Raw genomic sequence first — 19,753 nt, forward strand, 5'->3', positions numbered from 1 at the left:
TAAAATAATAATTATGAATATATCATTAATATGGGTGATAAAATTACATTGCTTTTAAAAAAATAATGGATCAATTTTTATATTAAATCTTTAGGAAATAATGAGCATCTCATTAATATGGCTTATAAATTTTAGTGTATATATATATATATTATTGTAATATTAATAAATTTATTTATTTTATTTATTCTTTTTGAAAGAAATTTATTTTTATACAATTAAATTATAATAGACATTTAAATTATATCTTATGAAAAATTGTTAGCACTAATTAAAAAAATTAATCAACATATTGTTAATTCGTTGAACAAAACATATTATTAATACAAATACAAAAAAATATAAATATAACACTAAAACATAAAATTAAATAAATATAAAATAAAATTATATTAAATATTTTAATATTGACCTGCGCATGTTGCAGGTATAATCCTAGTATACATTTATTAATACCAACCCTTAAACAAATATTTCATGTAATAATTATTGAGGAATATTGGAAGCTAGAGTGTCGACTGAATTACATGTACAATGATCAAAGATTTACATGAAAGCATTTAATTCTGACTGGTGGCTTGTTGCATGATATATTCAATTAGTAGCGTAATGTTAAGATAAGATAACCCTCCTGCTTCAACTGCTACCCTCGCCATTTTCGCAAGCTTCTTTGCCCTTTTCCTTCTATCTTCTCCTTCATCTCCTCCATTCATTAAACTCTCCATTGCTTTCATAATATCTCCCTTCTTCACCATTGCCTCAAATTTTTCTTCCTCTCCCATTTGCACTGCAACTTCAACACCTATACTTACGCCAACTTTCAGTATTTGTATAAGTAGCTTCTGGTTCATGAATTGTTCGGCGAATAAAGGCCAGGTTATCATTCGCACGCCGGCGCAGATCCTTTCGAGTGTCGAGTTCCACCCACAGTGTGTCAAGAATCCTCCGATCGATGGGTGGGATAAGATCAAAACTTGTGGCGCCCAACCCCTTATCAAGAGTCCTCGTCCTTTGATTCGATCCTCGAATCCATCTTCTTTTAGCCATTTCTCCATTTCTTCCTTCTTATACCATCCTCTAATAACCCAAATGAATGGCCTTTTTTATGCTTCCAAGGATAAACCGAGTTCAATCAACTGTGTTGGTATTAGTCGATTGAGGCTCCCAAAACAAACATAGATTACGAAGCTTGGTGGCCATGAATCAAGCCATTTCAAGCATCTGTCTTCATCGGTTATTGAATCCTCGTTTCCTCTTCGAGCATTGTCGAAATCGTTTTTATTGCTTAGTGACACGGGACCAATACACCACACCTTTTGTTTCTTAACCTTTCCAAGTGATTCACAATATTCAGTTTCCAACTCTTGAAAACTGTTTATAATCACCCCATCTGCTCCCCCTTCGGCCTCCATTGCCTTTTCAGCATGTTCTTTCATGGTAGGTAGAAATCCAGGTACCTGTGCTGGTGTGAGTTCGATTCTATCAGACAGTCCAGGCACCGGAAAGGTCTCCCCTTGGGGGACACATTCATGGACCCTAGATGTGATTATATTATGGTAACACAAAAGAGAGAAGCAATTCTTTCCATCAAACCAGATCTTCGAAATCTGATACTTGGAAGCCAATGTAACTATCCATGTGAAATTTCTGTCATATATGATGCAGCTTGGTCGGGATTTTAGCTCCTCCAACATCCTCTCCACTGGTTGTTGCAGCAAGCTCACTGCGGCGAAGAAGCGGCTCATGAGCTCCATCGACGGAAGAATATCTATTGTTTCGCATCCCTCCGGTAAACCAACCTCTGCAGCAGGAAACCCGAGCTGTTTGACATGAATAGCTAGACCAGACTTGATGGCGCCATTGATTGAACTGCTGAAGCGGGCAGCGTTCTTAGGTGTGGTGATTACGGTAACGATCACACCACGCTCTACCAATAACCTGGCTATATCTACCATGGGAATAAGGTGTCCTTGGCACATACATGGTATCAACACAAAATGAGGTTGAGAAAATGAGTTTAAGGCCATCGAAATTCTTAGTGTTTAAGCTATGACGAACTAGTAACAATGAATGGAAAATCTCAAACGAATTGGAATATGGTGTTTTTTTTATGGTTGTTTTCATTAGTTTGATAAAGTGGGTTATTTATACATGCTGTAGTGGGTCTAGTATTATGTAAGGATATACATGGGCATGTAGAACATGAACTGATGTTGGAAATCGTGACTTATGTCATCTTGGTCAATTTTGGTTTTGGTTGGTATCTTTGAAGGAAAGAGAGAGAAATGCTTAATATTCAATTTCCGCCCGATTTAACACTGCTTTATGTTGTGACAACATCCAAATGTAATTAGACAGGCAAGAGGTATCTTGTAAAGAAATATAACAATATTATATAGTAGTTGTATTAGGTTGACCATGTCTAAGAAATTGTGGGACTTCTTAGTAATCTACTTTGGTTTGACATATGTTTTATGTTGTGGTTCTTGAGCTCTCTAATTTGTTTAAAATTCTTTATTAATAAAATTTTATTCTGACTTGGAAAAGAAAATATAAACTATAGTGCAAATTACCCTCATAAAATTTTAATCCAAAAATTTTACAATTTTTTATAAAAGAAAATTAGTCTCCAAACGTGTAGATTAGGACTAGACCCGAAATCTTAATAATAAGAGATTGAGTATTCAACCTTGAATTATGACTTTTTAAGTGTTGATTTCAGATCCTTGAGGTCCAAGACAGAAAAAACTTTGGAAATATGGCAACATTCCAGTGCCATTGGTGTCGCCACTAAAGACAAATTCAAGCCATAAATCTTTGACTTTTTATAAGATATATAATTGTTTTCAATGCAGCAAATAGCCAGTTGCTTTTCTCCCACTGATCTGTTCAATATCTTCGATTAATCTCTTAACATTAATATAATATGCTCCACTGCTCTCTTCTCCTTCTTCTCCTCCATCCATTTCCTTACCCATAGCCTCCATAATTTGTTCAACTCATCTGACTTATATCATTGTCTTATGACCCATGAATGGCCCTTTTGATGACTCTAACCCAATGGCGAATTCAATAAGTTGTATAGGTTCAACACAACTTAGTGTTACATGGCAAGCATACACGCCTGAGTTTTCAGGCAATAAATTGAGCCACTGCAAGCACTAGGTTACATCAACTGAAGCTATGTTGTTTCCTCTCTTTCCCATACCTGGTTTCCCTTTGTTATAATTTGACGATGGGCCGATACACCAAATCTTGTCTCTTTTCACTTTCCTATATGCCATGAACTCCATACCAGATTCAGGTTGTATCAGAACAGAAGCCTAAGTCAAAACAGATTTGAGCTTCTCAAAACTCAGTTGTTCCTCATCAGTCCAGAAAAAATGTGCATTCTTACGGAACAACTTAGTTAGAATATCTGTAATTAAAGAGAACCCCTTGACAAACCTCCGATAATAACCCTCAAGCCAAATAAAACTGCGAATCTCGGAAACATTCCTAGGCTGTTTCCACTCAAGCACAACCTCGATATTCCTATCAACTCGAATCCCCTCCGCAGAAACCACATGCCCTAGAAAAGTCACCTCCCTCAACTAGAATTCGCACTCGATCAACTTAGCGAAGAGCTATTTCTCTCAAAGTATCTAAAGAACTACTCTAAGATTCTCATCATGATCATCTTTGGTTTAAGAGTATACCAAAATGTTTTCGATGAAGACCACGACAAACTGATCCAAGTACGGCTGAAAAACCCGATTCAAAAGATCCATGAATGCAGCCAGAGCATTCGTCAAATCAAAGGGCATGACTAGGAACTCGTAGTGCCCATAACGAGTCCTAAAAGTATTTTTATAGACATCAACCTCCTTAACCTTAAGCTGATGGTACCCAGAATGGAGATCTATCTTGGAAAACACAGAAGCCTTACAAAACTGATCGAATAGGTCATCGATCCTCGAAAGTGGGTACTTGTTATTCACCGTTAGCTTATTCAACTGCCGGTAGTCAATACACATTCCCACGGTACCATCCATTCTATTTACAAATAACACTGGTGCCCCCCACGGAGACACACTAGGACGGATGAACCTTCGATCAATGAGTTCGTGAAGATGAACTTTTAACTCTATAAGTTCTTTCAGTGCCATACGATAAGGAGCGATGGACACCAGAGCTATACTCAGAAGAAGCTCAATACCAAACTCGACTTTCCAATCCGGAAGCAAACCTGGTAATTCCTCGGGAAAAAATCCAAAAATTCTTTAACCATTCAGATGTTCCCAACAGACGAGCCCACAAAAGCCAAATCACTCAAAAAAGCCAAGTTGGCTTCACACCCTTTCTGAACTAGTTTTTCGACCACAAGAGCGGAGACCATATTGGATAAGCACTCCTGACGCTTGCCGATCATAACCACCTTCACATCATTCTCTGATCTCAAAACTACCCTATTAGTAGCACAATCCAAACTGACTCGATACTCCACGAGCCAATCCATCCCCAACATTAGATCAAATTCCCCAAACGATAGCTCCATCAGACTAGTCAGAAATACAATCCCTTGCATCTCTAACGGTACATTCCTATATAGTCTATTAGCCTGAATGGATTGACCCAACGGACTAAGTATAATAATCTCTCCCGAGGTGCTTTCAACCAAAATCCCCAAGTTTATAGAAACAGAGCTAGCTACATAGGAATGTGTTGACTGTACGTCTATCAATGCAAAATAAGAGACATCATATAATAAAGAATGTATAGATAATCACATTAGCGACGTCTGTAATATCCCGAATTAAGGCCTAATCGGAATAGTAGTTTCGTGACCACAAATCCAAGATAAAAATAATTATTTTAAAATTATTTTGAGGTTTATGATATGATTGCATGATTGTGTAAAAATTTCGTGATGAAATTCTATTCATAAAGTGCTTAAGTTGAGATTAGGGACTAAATCGAATAAGTTGCAAAACTTGCATTCTAGAAGTTTTTAGTATGAAATTTGCTTTGAAATATTAATTAGGAGGTCTTAAATGGTAATTTGACCAATTTTAAGTTCATAGACAAAATTAGGACATGGAAGGAATTTTTGGAAAGTTTAGTAGTAAGGGCATTTTGGTCATTTGGATATTAAATGAAATAAAAATAGGAAAAATAGCTCAAAATGATCATCTTCTCCATATTGTTCTGCCGATTTTTTCTCTCCTCCATAGCTGGGGTTTCTTCAACTTTCAAACTTCATAGTAAGTGATTTCAAGCGCCGTTTTTAATAATTTTTATGTTTTTGAAATCCCGGTAGCTTGATTTAGCTTATGTTAACAATAATTCAACCTATGGTTCATATTTGGGAAAATACCCATAGGTGAAATTTGTGTATTTTGGTGTTTTATGACAGAATATGAGGTTTTAAATTTTGTTAGACAACTTGTGCTACTCGGTTTTGAGTGGAAACGAGCAAAAAGGCTTAATCAGTAAAAAATATTTAGTAGTCATAAATACATGTTAGAATGAGAATTTGATGTTGCCATAGAAGGGAAAAATGATCAGCATGTCATAAAACATAATAATAAGGGATGAAGTTTAATTCCCGAGCCTAGGCGCAAAATGGTAATTTTGCCAAAGTTCGTATTAAGGACTGTTTTAATGAATGTATGTATTAAATAAGATTAATTTGGTATTATAGATCAAGAGAAATGAGATTCAAGTCGTGATCGAGGGAAAAACAAAGTTTACGAGGAATAGGCTCGATTGTTAAAAATTTTGTACCGAGGTAAGTTCATGCGTAAATAAGGTAGCATAATTGTTATTTTTAAGTTATTGATGTTAAATATATGATATGCTGATTTTTATCATGAAATATATGCTTTGTGGTTATTTTCGAATAAAATGTAAATTAAGTGTATTATTTGTTAAATATAAAGTGCAACCGAGTATTGGTTTCGATATATTACGGAAGATGGCAAGGAGATGTGTTCGAGGAAAATCCCGTTTGAACCTTAGGAATAGATTAGGATACAAGTGACATGTTACTAGAATGGTTGAGCATCCGAACTCGTTGAGTTGAGTCCGAGTTCACTTATGGATGTGGAATGTCCGAACTTGTTGAGTTGAGTCCGAGTTCGTGAGATGTAACTAGGCATCTGAACTCGTTGAGTTGAGTCCAAGTTCACTTATGGATGCGAACGCCCGAGCTCGTTGAGTTGAGTCTGAGTTCACTTATGGGCGGGTTACAGGGTAGCTTGGCTACAAATGTGGCACTTATGTGCAAATTATCCATGTATCCGAATTATATTCCGATGTGTTCAACGGGTAAAATTTCTAGTGAAATGGAAGAATACTTAAGATGCAAGTGACGTTTTGGTAAGTGTTGTGAAATGGACACTTTGGACAGGTATGTACTTAACCCTCGGGTTGAAAATAGATACAACAACGATAAGGTGGTAAGATGATGAATGATGTTTAAAAATGTGATATATGTTTTGGTGATACCATGCTAAAGTTGTTTGGTATAATTGTATGGTTATGTTACTTGTTATTTGCATATGAACTTACTAAGCATTTATGCTTACTCCCTCCTTTTCGTTCATTGTAGTTTTAACAAGCCGGCTTGAGAATTGGGATAGGTCGAAGACTCGTTCACACTATCCGAAGGCCTAAATTGGTAAAATGGCTTGTGTGTTTTGAATGTGGCATGTATGGCAAAATACTCACTTTGTGTAAATGATCTTATGATATGGCTATGGTTTGGAAAGAAAAGGGTTTGTAAATGATTAGCCATTGGAATGGCCAATCTAAGTCATATTTGATGTTATGTATGTTTAAAATGCTATTTAGTCCATGAAAATCCTTAGTAAAGTCAAATCTGCCATAAAACAGAATCTGACAGCAGCAGTGATGTAAATTTGAAAAATCACTAAAAATGGTAGAAATGGAATTAAATGATGAGTAAGTTATGAAATTTAATATTAATGAATCTATTTTCATATGGATTGAACAAAACAGGTATATGAATTATATTTTATGAGATATTTGAATTTTTGTGAAATAGGGCCAGAGTGATTTCTAGATCCCCTGTTCTGACTTTATAAATTCACCGTAAATTGTACCAAAATAATTAGGTGGTGTATTTTATATTATTAGAATCCTTATTGAGTGTAGTTTTAGGAGAAACAAACGGCATAGTTATTGAAACTCTGTACAGGGAGATATATGATTTGTAATACACAGAGGTCAGAGCAGTCGAACCCTGAAATAGGGGAGACTTTAACTAATAAAATGTACTAATTTGCCCGACCAAAAATTCTAGAAAAAAATTAGTAGATAGATATATGAGTCTAGTTTAAGGATAAATTTACAGAATTGGATTTCAAGTTTCAGAACTTGAGATATGAATTTTTAAGTAACTGTGATGCAGTTGGACAACTTGTCCGAATTTGTTTAAGTGCTCAAATAAGTTTAGTAATGCCTCGTGCTCGACTCCGGCGACGGTCTCGGGCGTGGGGGTGTTACAACGTCTCTGTCCTCATGACGTCTAGCAGCATAGGGACTCAGTCTTAGAAATTCAGCCCCATACTCAGCCACAGTTCTATTCCCCTGGGTAAGGTTCATAAACTCGTGTCTGTGAGCATCCACATAACTCGCCCCCACATATTTACTCTGGGAAGCGCTTGTAACACCCCTAACCCCTCTCCGTCGTCGGAATAGGGTCATGGGCATTACTAATGAATCATACACTTAATAAATCATAACCAACATGTAAACTAATCAATAACATTATCATATACAGGGGCAGGTCATAACAATCTAATACGTTCATACTAGAACCTTAAACAATTAAATAACTAACCATGCTATGCAATGCTAAACTTGGTCTTCCACTGTCTACACTCTTATCACTATTTATACATTGCTAAACTTAGTCTTCCACTGTCTACACTCTTATCATTATTTATCCCCTTTTTAGTGCTAGAAGTTGTTTGCACACAAGACTATTCCAATTATTAGCATCAGAGTATAGGTCAATACTTTAACTGTTTACTTTCTTAATCTTCGATGATGTTAGTAGAATGCACTAAGTATAGGTTTACTAATCCATTCCAATTCAGAGTAAAGTTTACTCTTACAACCCCTATTTTAAGTCTATGAGACCCTAAAAATAGTTTGAAAATAGATAGGGACTAATTTGAAACAATTTTGGAAGTTTAGGAAATAATTACAAAATTTTGATACAGGGGTCACACAGTCGTATGGCCAGGCCGTGTGCCTCAGGCCTGGCCTCACATGGCTGAGACACACGTTGATGTCTCAGGTTGTGTAACAATCGAAATAGAGACACATGACTATGTCCTAGTCCGTGTCATTGCTCGTGTAACATTCAAACTAGAGACACAGGGCAATGTCCCAGGTCGTGCCTCTGCCCGTGTAACTCACTGAGTAGGGTCACACGGTCGTGTCACACGCCAGTGTGCCAGGCCATGTAACTCTCGAAATAGCCCCATACACCCATCTATCAGACCGTGTGCTAAATGGCTTGCACCCTTAAAACTCAGCAGACGACACGCGGGTGTTTGGCCGTGTGAACCAAAAGTGTACCTTAAACAACAAGTTTATCATTTCTTACTTGCTTGAGCATTAACCAACTCAAAAAAAAATCATTTAACCTATTCAAAATACGATCAAATATACTTAAAATATGTCAAAACAATCATATTAGGTGCCTAACCAATGTACCCTCATTGGTACCATATTTTTTATGTTCAAATACATCAAACATTCAAGACTTCCATTCATATCATATTTACCATAATTGAACTAACTTTCAACGTCTAAAGGTGCCAAATTTGAAGCTAAGTACATACCAAGCATTATGCTAAGCTATCAAACTTTAAACTATCACATACCAAAATATAAACTAGGCTAACATACCAATATAGCCTCAACCACAACCATATACACATTTAACCATCATTTCACTAGCAACTAATATAAGGACACCTTATAAACAATATCAAAAAAAGACTCCCTAGGTACACGTCATTACAAAATGAAATATCACCACACTTGAGCTTGGGATTTGTGATTTGATGCTGAGTCGGCGGTAAATCAAACAATGCCTAGTCTATGCACGAAAAAAAAAACCGTAAGTTGAGTACAGCTCAGTGGTATTTTTATAATATGAATAATATAAACTTGATATAAGCATTTAACAAGCAACATGTAAAGACTAAGCTATGTTCAAAAGTTTTAATTCAATAATATAATTTTTGCTCATTCCTTATTCACATCTACTAAGATTTCACATATTCAAATATATATATACATATCAATGGCATTTCATATAACATTTGAATATATCAACTCATGCAATGGCACGATTCATCTCTTTGATCACTACTTGAATTCATTTCAAGTTTCACATCTCATTTCATCATTTGATATTTCTTTTCTCATCTTTTCCATTGTAATATTTTCTCATTTCATATTTATTTCTAATATTTGCCATTTCAATATCAATCACATAAACTTATCACTTAATTTCCCCATTAACACGACTCGAACTCAGACGGATATACGAATCCAACCAACACACCAGTTTGGCACCCAATGCCTCATTGGATAAATCAAAAGTAATAATTGTGCCTAACGCTATATAAATTGAGACCCAGTGTATCATCGATTAAATCGAAGCAAATTGGCACCCAGTGCCTCATTGACTTGATTTCGAAGAAATCTCTAAACTCTTCCTATCTTATGACATGCCATTTATATCCAACTCAACTCGATACTATTAATAGGGTTTCATTTCACTTTTCAATACAACCAGTGTCTCAATTTCATGAATGTATATCATCAAATATAAGCATATATTTGATTTGATAATAATCACATTTTTCTCAATATACATATATTCATAATCAATATATTTCATAATATATAAAATCAATCCATTTCATTTCAATTATGAATTTAATTCAATCCTAAAGTACCAAAGTACTCACCTCAATGTTTACCATATGCAAACAATTATATGTGCAATAATGTACTATTTAATTTGGATTATAGAAATACAAACCGTGAATTTGAGCTATTTGAAGTTGATTTTATCCTTCCCCTTTTTACTCGAGGATTTTGGTACGACTTTAGCAACGAAATAAAACAATTAACTGACATTAATATTACACATTTCAATTTCACATTAAATTTCAATTTTCACACTATATTTTGCTTATTCTTTAATTTAGTCCCTAAATCAAGACTAATTCTAACCTTCATATTTAACTTCATATTTTTATGCTAATTTCACTCTAGACCACATTTAGCTTCCTCTTTTCCAATTTGAACCCTTAATTTCAAATTTTTCAGAATTTAGTCCCTATTACTCAAAATCAACAATTAATTCCACAATTTAGTCCTTTCCATTTCTAATTTAAAAATCTATCTATTTAATCCCTAATAATTAATCTAAAATCTTGAACAATACTAAAAATTACAACATGGGTTGGGTAGCTCTAAGTGCCGAAATTTTAAAAACGTAAAAATTGTAAGTATAGGGACTAAATTGCACTAACCAATTTAGATTTAAACTTCAAAACCCCTAGTGCCGTGAGCTTCTTCTCATTTTCTTTCTTTCTTTTCTTTCTTTAATGTTTGCATTAATAGTTGTAGTCTTAATTATTATTATATAACATATATATTAAAGTAAATTTATAATCATATTATATAATATATATAACATGATATTAATTGTTTTTAGCCCATTACCGTCCACTTTAAAGAGAACAAAGGTATATTTGCTTATTTAGTCCCTTTAATTTATTTCAATTTATAATTCAACTTTTAACCTTTATGCGATTTAGTCCTTGTACCTTAATAACTTCAATTTCACAAAATCCAAAAATTAATTAGCTACTAAGCTAGCTTTGTAAATATTTAATAAAAATATTTATGGTTCCGGTTTACGGGTACGAAGTCCTAGAAAAAGGCTTTCCGACAGCCCTAACTATTGGGTCGTTACAGCGCTCTTAAACTGATCCCAAGTAATCTGATCTGGCTGAGTACCCTCTTCAACTGTTAACCACCACTAATATGCCTCATCGCAAAACAGAGATACTATACCCTTCAATTTCTACTAAAGGGTGCAGTCAATATCATTCATGATCCTCCTAGTGGCCTCCAACCAATATTCGGCCACAGTCGAGGTGACTCTAGTGACACCTTTAAATAACTTACTGCTATTAGAATAGTTTCGTTCATTTTTCGACCTGCGGCTCCTAAAACCCAAATGAGATCCAACGACCCTCTCCAACACTCTAAGCAGGTCTTGAGACAATGCGTTGTCCCCAGCGAAGCGACTTTGAGACCCGATCTTAGCAGTTGGTGTAGCCAGTGTTTCACTCGTATCCAGATTAGACATAATACCTATCGAGGATGACTTAGCTCGAGTCCCTTTATGGCGTCCACCGTGCCCACGGGTACCGCATCCACGTGTTCCATGAGTACTCATCGGGTTCATAAATTTTCTACATTACAAAATTTTTTGCATCAGTTTCAATATTTATTAGCAAGTATTTATGCTTCAAATAAGATTAGAAGAAATTTCAAGAGTCTCAGAGATGTTTCAATGTCTAGTTAACTTATCAGAATTTTCTAAACTAAAGTATTTCTAAGTTAGAAGTACTTACAGGATTGGCGCTGGAGACTCGGCATTCTACAAACTTACTTTTCAGAAAAATAAACTTTACTCGGAAAAATAGTTCTTCATAAATACAATTTTGAACCCAAAATTTTCACAGCCTGAGTTTGTAACCTAACTCTGATACCACTAAATGTAACACCCCAAACCTGGCTTAGATGTTATGGCTGAATCTGGAGTGATTACATAAAATGGATTGAAACCTTCTTTTGTTTATTAAAAAAATAGTGTGAACCTTTGTTACTCAAAATGCCCGTTTTATTTGGAAAACGTGTTTTCATACTTATTTAATTAAAATTTTAGTTTGTTTATATCTTTTAAATAAACAGAATATTTTGCAGCAAAATTTCTTAAAACGTTGTATTTTGTAAAATCAAGTTTGTTTTCTCGAAAACAGTTGATTGCAGAAAAACAATCATTTTTCATAAAGTCGTTTTATCAAACGTCATGCTAGAAATCCCAAAATAAAGTCCAAATTAGAAATAAATCCCAAAATTCCAAAGAGTCGAAAATTTACAAAACTCTTAAACCAGAATTTTAAATAGGTTTAATTTCAGTAAAATTAGTTTACGGAAGGATAAACGTAACCGAGCTCCCGTCGTACCGACCCGCCTAAGTTTGAGGGTTACTTGAAATTATTAGACAAATAGAAAATGAGTTTTTATAACTCAGTGTGTAACTCGTAAGAAAATAGAGTTTAGAATTAATTACATGGTAAAACAGATGCAGATAAACATCTTATATAGAATCAGAATCATATAAGAATAGTACAGATGTAGATATGTATAATCCTACCCCCATCATCTACACACCAACTTCAACCATCTCAACACACCATGTGGGATATAAAACACCCACTCATCCCTACGCATCGCTTAGTGTCTTTACGACACTTTTCAAAATAATCACAACAGTGTTGCCAGTATAATACCTTACACAAAACACTTCCTTCACATAATATTTGTCCCACCTTATAATCAGATACAAACAGAAATAACAGATGCCAGAACTTACATCTCAGACATATTCTTATAACAGACATAGAACATGCTTTAAACATAACAAATCATACGTGTTATACATGTAATTTCATCAAGTTTTATACTAACAAATTGACAGATTTCATGTTTTATAGCATATATATTCACATACCGACCCCACGGAAAACCAACAGTTGATCGAGATGACGTGTACGGTCTTAAGGAAAATTTTAAAATTTGGGTCCACACGTCTATGTAGCCTACACGTCCCAAAATGGCTTACCCGTGTGGCCCACACGGCCTGGCACATGGCCAACACACCCATGTGGTCCACACGACCCCAAATAGCCTAGACTACATGTCACACATGACAGTGTGGCGTCGATAGTGTCCAATTTCGACTTTTGTTGTTTACTATTTTCTGGGTTTCTCGTAACACACCTGATTCAATTTTGACAGGAAAGTAACTACGAGACCTCTCGTACCTAAAATCGACAATTAACACTCAAATTAGCCACGATTCCTCAAGTAAACCAAAATCATCCACTTAGTCACAATGAACATTAATACTCTACTAAGTCGAAACTCGAAAACCCAAGCGTTCAAACACTTACCCAAACTTCCAAAACAATTCCTAACACCACTGATCCACAAGGGGGAGTTCCAATCCTCACAATTCTCCACTGTTCACATGCCCAATAATATAATCAACAAAAATGATAATAAAACCGATTCCACAACGAACCTTAAAGTTACCCCTAAACCAAACGAACCCACATAAACCCTACTTACCAGACCTTAAGAAGAACCAAAAGAATCCAAGCCACAGCGGTCCAATCAAGCAAAAAGATGTCAGAATTGAAGAAAGTAAAAAGAGGAAGGGACTAAAAAAAATAACGTCTGAGGGAAATTTGTAGAGAAACAAAATGTGGGGAAAAGAGGGAATTTTGGAAACAAATTTAAAAAATAAAAATAAAATAAATTTCAAGATAATACTCTCAACCCCCACTATCCTCACTACCAACCAAATCCCACAAAATTTGACCCACTAATCTTCATCCAACTAGCACAAAATTTCAATCCCACCACACCTCTACTACACCATGGCATACACACCCAGAAGAAAAAATTACCACCATTCGCCGACGCGAGGATTCAAACACAAAATCTCAGGGCAAGTTAACACCTTACCATTTAAACCAATAGGCTCATTCTAACATGAGCTGACCGAAAATATAATATAAGTCAAACACTTAAGGATAAGGCTAAAAACAAAATAATTGAATTTCCAAAGAAGTGCAACTTGAATCCACAACCTCAAACACATAATTAAGGCACTTAACCACTGATATAGATACTTAATTATTATAAAATTTAAAAAATCAAACATACGAAATTTGGGGTGTTACAAAATTGAACCTAAAAAAAAGCTTAGATATCAAATTAGGAAAAAAGGTCAAGTTTAGGTACCAAATTCCGCCCAAAAAAGTTTAGATACCAAATTAGGAAAAAGTGTCAAGTTTAGGTACCAAATTGGGCCCAAAAAAGTTTAGGTACCAAATTAGGAAAAAGTGTCAAGTTTAGGTACTAAATTGGGCCAAAAAAAAGTTTAGGTACCCAATTAAGAAAAAAATGTCAAGTTCAGATACCAAATGTTATATTAAGCCTTAAAAAAATAGCTTTGACTTACAGTCCAACATTAAAGCACGAGCACCGGGATGAGCGTTTGATCAAGTGAAAAAGAAATCAAGTTAATCGAGTTGATGAGTCCTATTTTATCATCCTAAATTGATTTGAAATTTTTCAAATCGAGTCAAGTGAAATGAAATTCAAGTCAAGTTGAACTGAATCAAATAACTCAATTTCATTAACTCAAAATTTAAAATTTTTTCAAATCGAATCGAATTGAGTTTTACTCACCTTTACAAGCACATTTCAAACCATTTATAATTTTCATAATATATTCCTTCCATATTTAAAATTTTAATAAAAATATATAGAACAGTTAAATATTAATTAAAAGTAACATATTTTGGAAAAAGTAAGAAACTAACATGGATAGACAGTGAGATTTGGTTCGGCATTTATAAATATCAATAAATATGGACTAAATTTGAGACACATATTTAGACCATGTTAATATTTAGACCATGTTAAGTTTAAGAAAATATAAAAGTGATGATATCATACTTAAGTCGAGATATGATTTGATTAGACTTATAAACATCTTTAATCGAAATTCTCATTATTTTTTTAATTTACAATTTTTAATTTTATATTTAATTCAATTAATTACATTTTAAATGTTATTCTTAATTGCAAGGATTAATTCTCTATATATTCAATTTTTTTAGTACAACAATGATTCTCTTTGGATTCAATATTTATATATGAAATAATAATTATGAATATATCATTAATATGGGTGATAAAAATTACATTGCTTTTAAAAATAATGGATCAATTCTTATATTAAATCTTTAGGAAATAATGAGCATCTCCTTAATATGGCTTATAAATTTTAGTTTATATATATATTATTGTAATATTAATAAATTTATTTATTTTATTTATTCTTTTTGAAAGAAATTTATTTTTATACAATTAAATTATAATAGATATTTAACTTATATCTTATGAAAAACTATTAGCACTAATTAAAAAAATTAATCAACATATTGTTAATTCGTTGAACAAAACATATTATTAATACAAATACAAAAAATATAAATATAACACTAAAACATAAAATTAAATAAATATAAAATAAAATTATATTAAATATTTTAATATTGACCTGCGCATGTCGTAGGTATAATCCTAGTATACATTTATTATTACCAACCCTTAAACAAATATTTCATGTAATAATTATTGAGGAATATTGGAAGCTAGAGTGTCGACTGAATTACATGTACAATGATCAAAGATTTACATGAAAGCATTTAATTCTGACTGGTGGCTTGTTGCATGATATATTCAATTAGTAGCGTAATGTTAAGATAAGATGACCCTCCTGCTTCAACTGCTACCCTCGCCATTTTCGTAAGCTTTTTTGCCCTTTTCCTTCTATCTTCTCCTTCATCTCCTCCATTCATTAAACTCTCCATTGCTTTCATAATATCTTCCTTCTTCACCATTGCCCCAAATTTTTCTTCCTCTCCCATTTGCACTGCAACTTCAACACCTATACTTACGCCAACTTTCAGTATTTGTATAAATAGCCTCTTGTTCATGAATTGTTCGGCGAATAAAGGCCAGGTTATCATTGGCACGCCGGCGCAGCTCCCTTCGAGTGTCGAGTTCCACCCACAGTGTGTCAAGAATCCTCCGATCGATGGGTGGGATAAGATCAAAACTTGTGGCGCCCAGCCCCTTATCAAGAGTCCTCGTCCTTTGGTTCGATCCTCGAATCCATCTTCTTTTAGCCATTTCTCCATTTCTTCCTTCTTATACCCTCCTCTAATAACCCAAATGAATGGCCTTTTTGATGCTTCCAAGGATAAACCGAGTTCAATCAACTGTGTTGGTATTAGTCGATTGAGGCTCCCAAAACAAACATAGATTACGGAGCTTGGTGGCCATGAATCAAGCCATTTCAAGCATCTGTCTTCATCGGTTATTGAATCCTCGTTTCCTCTTAGAGCTTTGTAGAAATTGTTTTTGTTGCTTAGTGACACGGGACCAATACACCACACCTTTGGTTTCTTAACCTTTCCAAGTGATTCACAATATTCAGTTTCCAACTCTTGAAAACTGTTTATAATCACCCCATCTGCTCCCCCTTCGGCCTCCATTGCCTTTTCAGCATGTTCTTTCATGGTAGGTAGAAATCCAGGTACCTGTGCTGGTGTGAGTTCGATTCTATCAGACAGTCCAGGCACCGGAAAGGTCTCCCCTTGGGGGACACATTCATGGGCCCCAGATGTGATTATATTATGGTAACACAAAAGAGAGAAGCAATTCTTTCTATCAAACCAGATCTTCGGAATCTGATACTTGGAAGCCAATGTAACTATCCATGTGAAATTTCTGTCATATATGATGCAGCTTGGTCGGGGTTTTAGCTCCTTCAACATCCTCTCCACCGGTTGTTGCAGCAAGCTCACTGTGGTGAAGAAGCGGCTCATGAGCTCCATCGACGGAAGATTATCTATTGTTTCGTATCCCTCCGGTAAACCAACCTCTGCAGCAGGAAACCCGAGCTGTTTGACACGAATAGCTAGACTAGACTTGATGGCGCCATTGATTGAACTGTTGAAGCGAGCAGCGTTCTTAGGTGTGGTGATTACGGTAACGATCACACCACGCTCTGCCAATAACCTGGCTATATCTACCATGGGAATAAGGTGTCCCTGGCACATAAATGGTATCAACACAAAATGAGGTTGAGAAAATGAGTTTAAGGCCATCGAAATTCTCAGTGTTTAAGCTATGACGAACCAGTAACAATGAATGGAAAATCTCAAACGAATTGGAATATGGTGTTTTTTTTATGGTTGTTTTCATTAGTTTGATAAAGTGGGTTATTTATACATGCTGTAGTGGGTCTAGTATTATGTAAGGATATACATGGGCATGTAGAACATGAACTGATGTTGGAAATCATGACTTATGTCATCTTGGTCAATTTTGGTTTTGGTTGGTATCTTTGAAGGAAAGAGAGAGAAATGCTTAATATTCAATTTCCGCCTGATTTAACACTGCTTTATGTTGTGACAACATCCAAATGTAATTAGACAGGCAAGAGGTATCTGCTAAAGAAATATAACAATATTATATAGTAGTTGTATTAGGTTAGTAATCTGCTTTGGTTTGACATATGTTTTATGTTTTGGTTCTTGAGCTCTCTAATTTGTTTAAAATTCTTTATTAATAAAATTTTATTCTGACTTGGAAAAGAAAATATAAACTATAGTGCAAATTACCCTCATAAAATTTTAATCCAAAAATTTTACAATTTTTCATAAAAGAAAATTAGTCTCCAAACGTGTAGATTAGGACTAGACCCGAAATCTTAATAACAAGAGATTGAGTATTCAACCTTGAATTATGACCTTTTAAGTGTTGATTTCAGATCCTTGAGGTCCAAGACAGAAAAAACTTTGGAAATATGGCAACATTCCAGTGCCATTGGTGTCGCCACTAAAGACAAATTCAAGCCATAAATCTTTGACTTTTTATAAGATATATAATTGTTTTCAATGCAGCAAATAGCCAGTTGCTTTTCTCCCACTGATCTGTTCAATATCTTCGATTAATCTCTTGACATTAATATAATATGCTCCACTGCTCTCTTCTCCTTCTTCTCCTCCATCCATTTCCTTACCCATAGCCTCCATAATTTGTTCAACTCATCTGACTTATATCATTGTCTTATGACCCATGAATGGCCCTTTTGATGATTCTAACCCAATGGCGAATTCAATAAGTTGTATAGGATCAACACAACTTAGTGTTACATTGCAAGCATACACGACTGAGTTTTCAGGCAATAAATTGAGCCACTGCAAGCACTAGGTTACATCAACTGAAGCTATGTTGTTTCCTCTCTTTCCCATACCTGGTTTCCCTTATAATTTGACGATGGGCCGATACACCAAATCTTGTCTCCTTTCACTTTCCTATATGCCATGAACTCCATACCAGATTCAGGTTGTATCAGAACAGAAGCCTAAGTCAAAACAGATTTGAGCTTCTCAAAACTCAGTTGTTGCTCATCAGTCCAGAAAAAAGGTGCATTCTTACGCAACAATTTAGTTAGAATATCTGCAATTAAAGAGAACCCCTTGACAAACCTCCGATAATAACCCTCAAGCCAAAGAAAACTGCGAATCTCGAAAAAAGTCCTAGGCTGTTTCCACTCAAGCACAACCTCGATATTCCTATCAACTCGAATCCCCTCCGCAGAAACCACATGCTCTAGAAAAGTCACCTCCCTCAACTAGAATTCGCACTCGATCAACTTAGCGTAGAGCTATTTCTCTCAAAGTATCTAAAGAACTACTCTAAGATTCTCATCATGATCATCTTTGTTTTAAGAGTATACCAAAATGTTTTCGATGAAGACCACGACAAACTGATCCAAGTACGGCTGAAAAACCCGATTCAAAAGATCCATGAATGCAGCCAGAGCATTCGTCAAATCAAAGGGCATGACTAGGAACTCGTAGTGCCCATAACGAGTCCTAAAAGTATTTTTATAGACATCAACCTCCTTAACCTTAAGCTGATGGTACCCAGAATGGAGATCTATCTTGGAAAACACAGAAGCCTTACAAAACTGATCGAATAGGTCATCGATCCTCGAAAGTGGGTACTTGTTATTCACCGTTAGCTTATTCAACTGCCGGTAGTCAATACACATTCTCACGGTACCATCCATTCTATTTACAAATAACACTGGTGCCCCCCACGGAGACACACTAGGACGAATGAACCTTCGATCAATGAGTTCGTGAAGATGAACTTTTAACTCTATAAGTTCTTTCAGTGCCATACGGTAAGGAGCGATGGACACCAGAGCTATACTCAGAAAAAGCTCAATACCAAACTCGAATTTCCAATCTGGAAGCAAACCTTGTAATTCCTCGGGAAAAAATCCAAAAATTCTTTAACCATTCAGATGTTCCCAACAAACGAACCCACAAAAGCCAAATCACTCACAAAAACCAAGTTGGCTTCACACCCTTTTTGAACTAGTTTTTCGACCACAAGAGCGGAGACCATATTGGATAAGCACTCCTGACGCTTGCCGATCATAACCACCTTCACATCATTCTCTGATCTCAAAACTACCCTATTAGTAGCACAATCCAAACTGACTCGATACTCCACGAGCCAATCCATCCGCAACATTAGATCGAATTCCCCAAACGATAGCTCCATCAGACTAGTCAGAAATACAATCCCTTGCATCTCTAACGGTACATTCCTATATAGTCTATTAGCCTGAATGGATTGACCCAACGGACTAAGTATAATAATCTCTCCCGAGGTGCTTTCAACCAAAATCCCCAAGTTTATAGAAACAGAGCTAGCTACATAGGAATGTGTTGACCTTACGTCTATCAATGCAAAA

At 35.2% G+C, this 19,753-nt stretch overlaps 1 protein-coding gene and 1 pseudogene across 1 annotated transcript; both read right to left on the minus strand.

Moving 5' to 3' along the window:
• Positions 1-422: 422 nt before the first annotated feature.
• Positions 423-2,027, minus strand: LOC107895941 (UDP-glycosyltransferase 73C6-like; annotated as a pseudogene).
• A 13,493-nt stretch (positions 2,028-15,520) lies between these two features.
• LOC107895438 (UDP-glycosyltransferase 73C6) lies at positions 15,521-17,254 on the minus strand. The gene has a single exon (XM_016820718.2). The coding sequence runs from the start codon at positions 17,082-17,084 to the stop codon at positions 15,618-15,620; it is 1,467 nt and encodes a 488-aa protein (XP_016676207.2). The 5' UTR covers positions 17,085-17,254; the 3' UTR covers positions 15,521-15,617.
• Between the last annotated feature and the right edge of the window lie 2,499 nt (positions 17,255-19,753).

The sequence above is a fragment of the Gossypium hirsutum genome, chromosome A10 (assembly GCF_007990345.1).
Source record: "Gossypium hirsutum isolate 1008001.06 chromosome A10, Gossypium_hirsutum_v2.1, whole genome shotgun sequence".
NCBI classification, from domain to species: Eukaryota; Viridiplantae; Streptophyta; class Magnoliopsida; order Malvales; family Malvaceae; genus Gossypium; species Gossypium hirsutum.

Excerpts from the sequence above, each read along its gene's own strand:
- LOC107895438 (XM_016820718.2), bottom strand. The coding sequence starts at position 17,084 with ATGGCCTTAAACTCATTTTCTCAACCTCATTTTGTGTTGATACCATTT.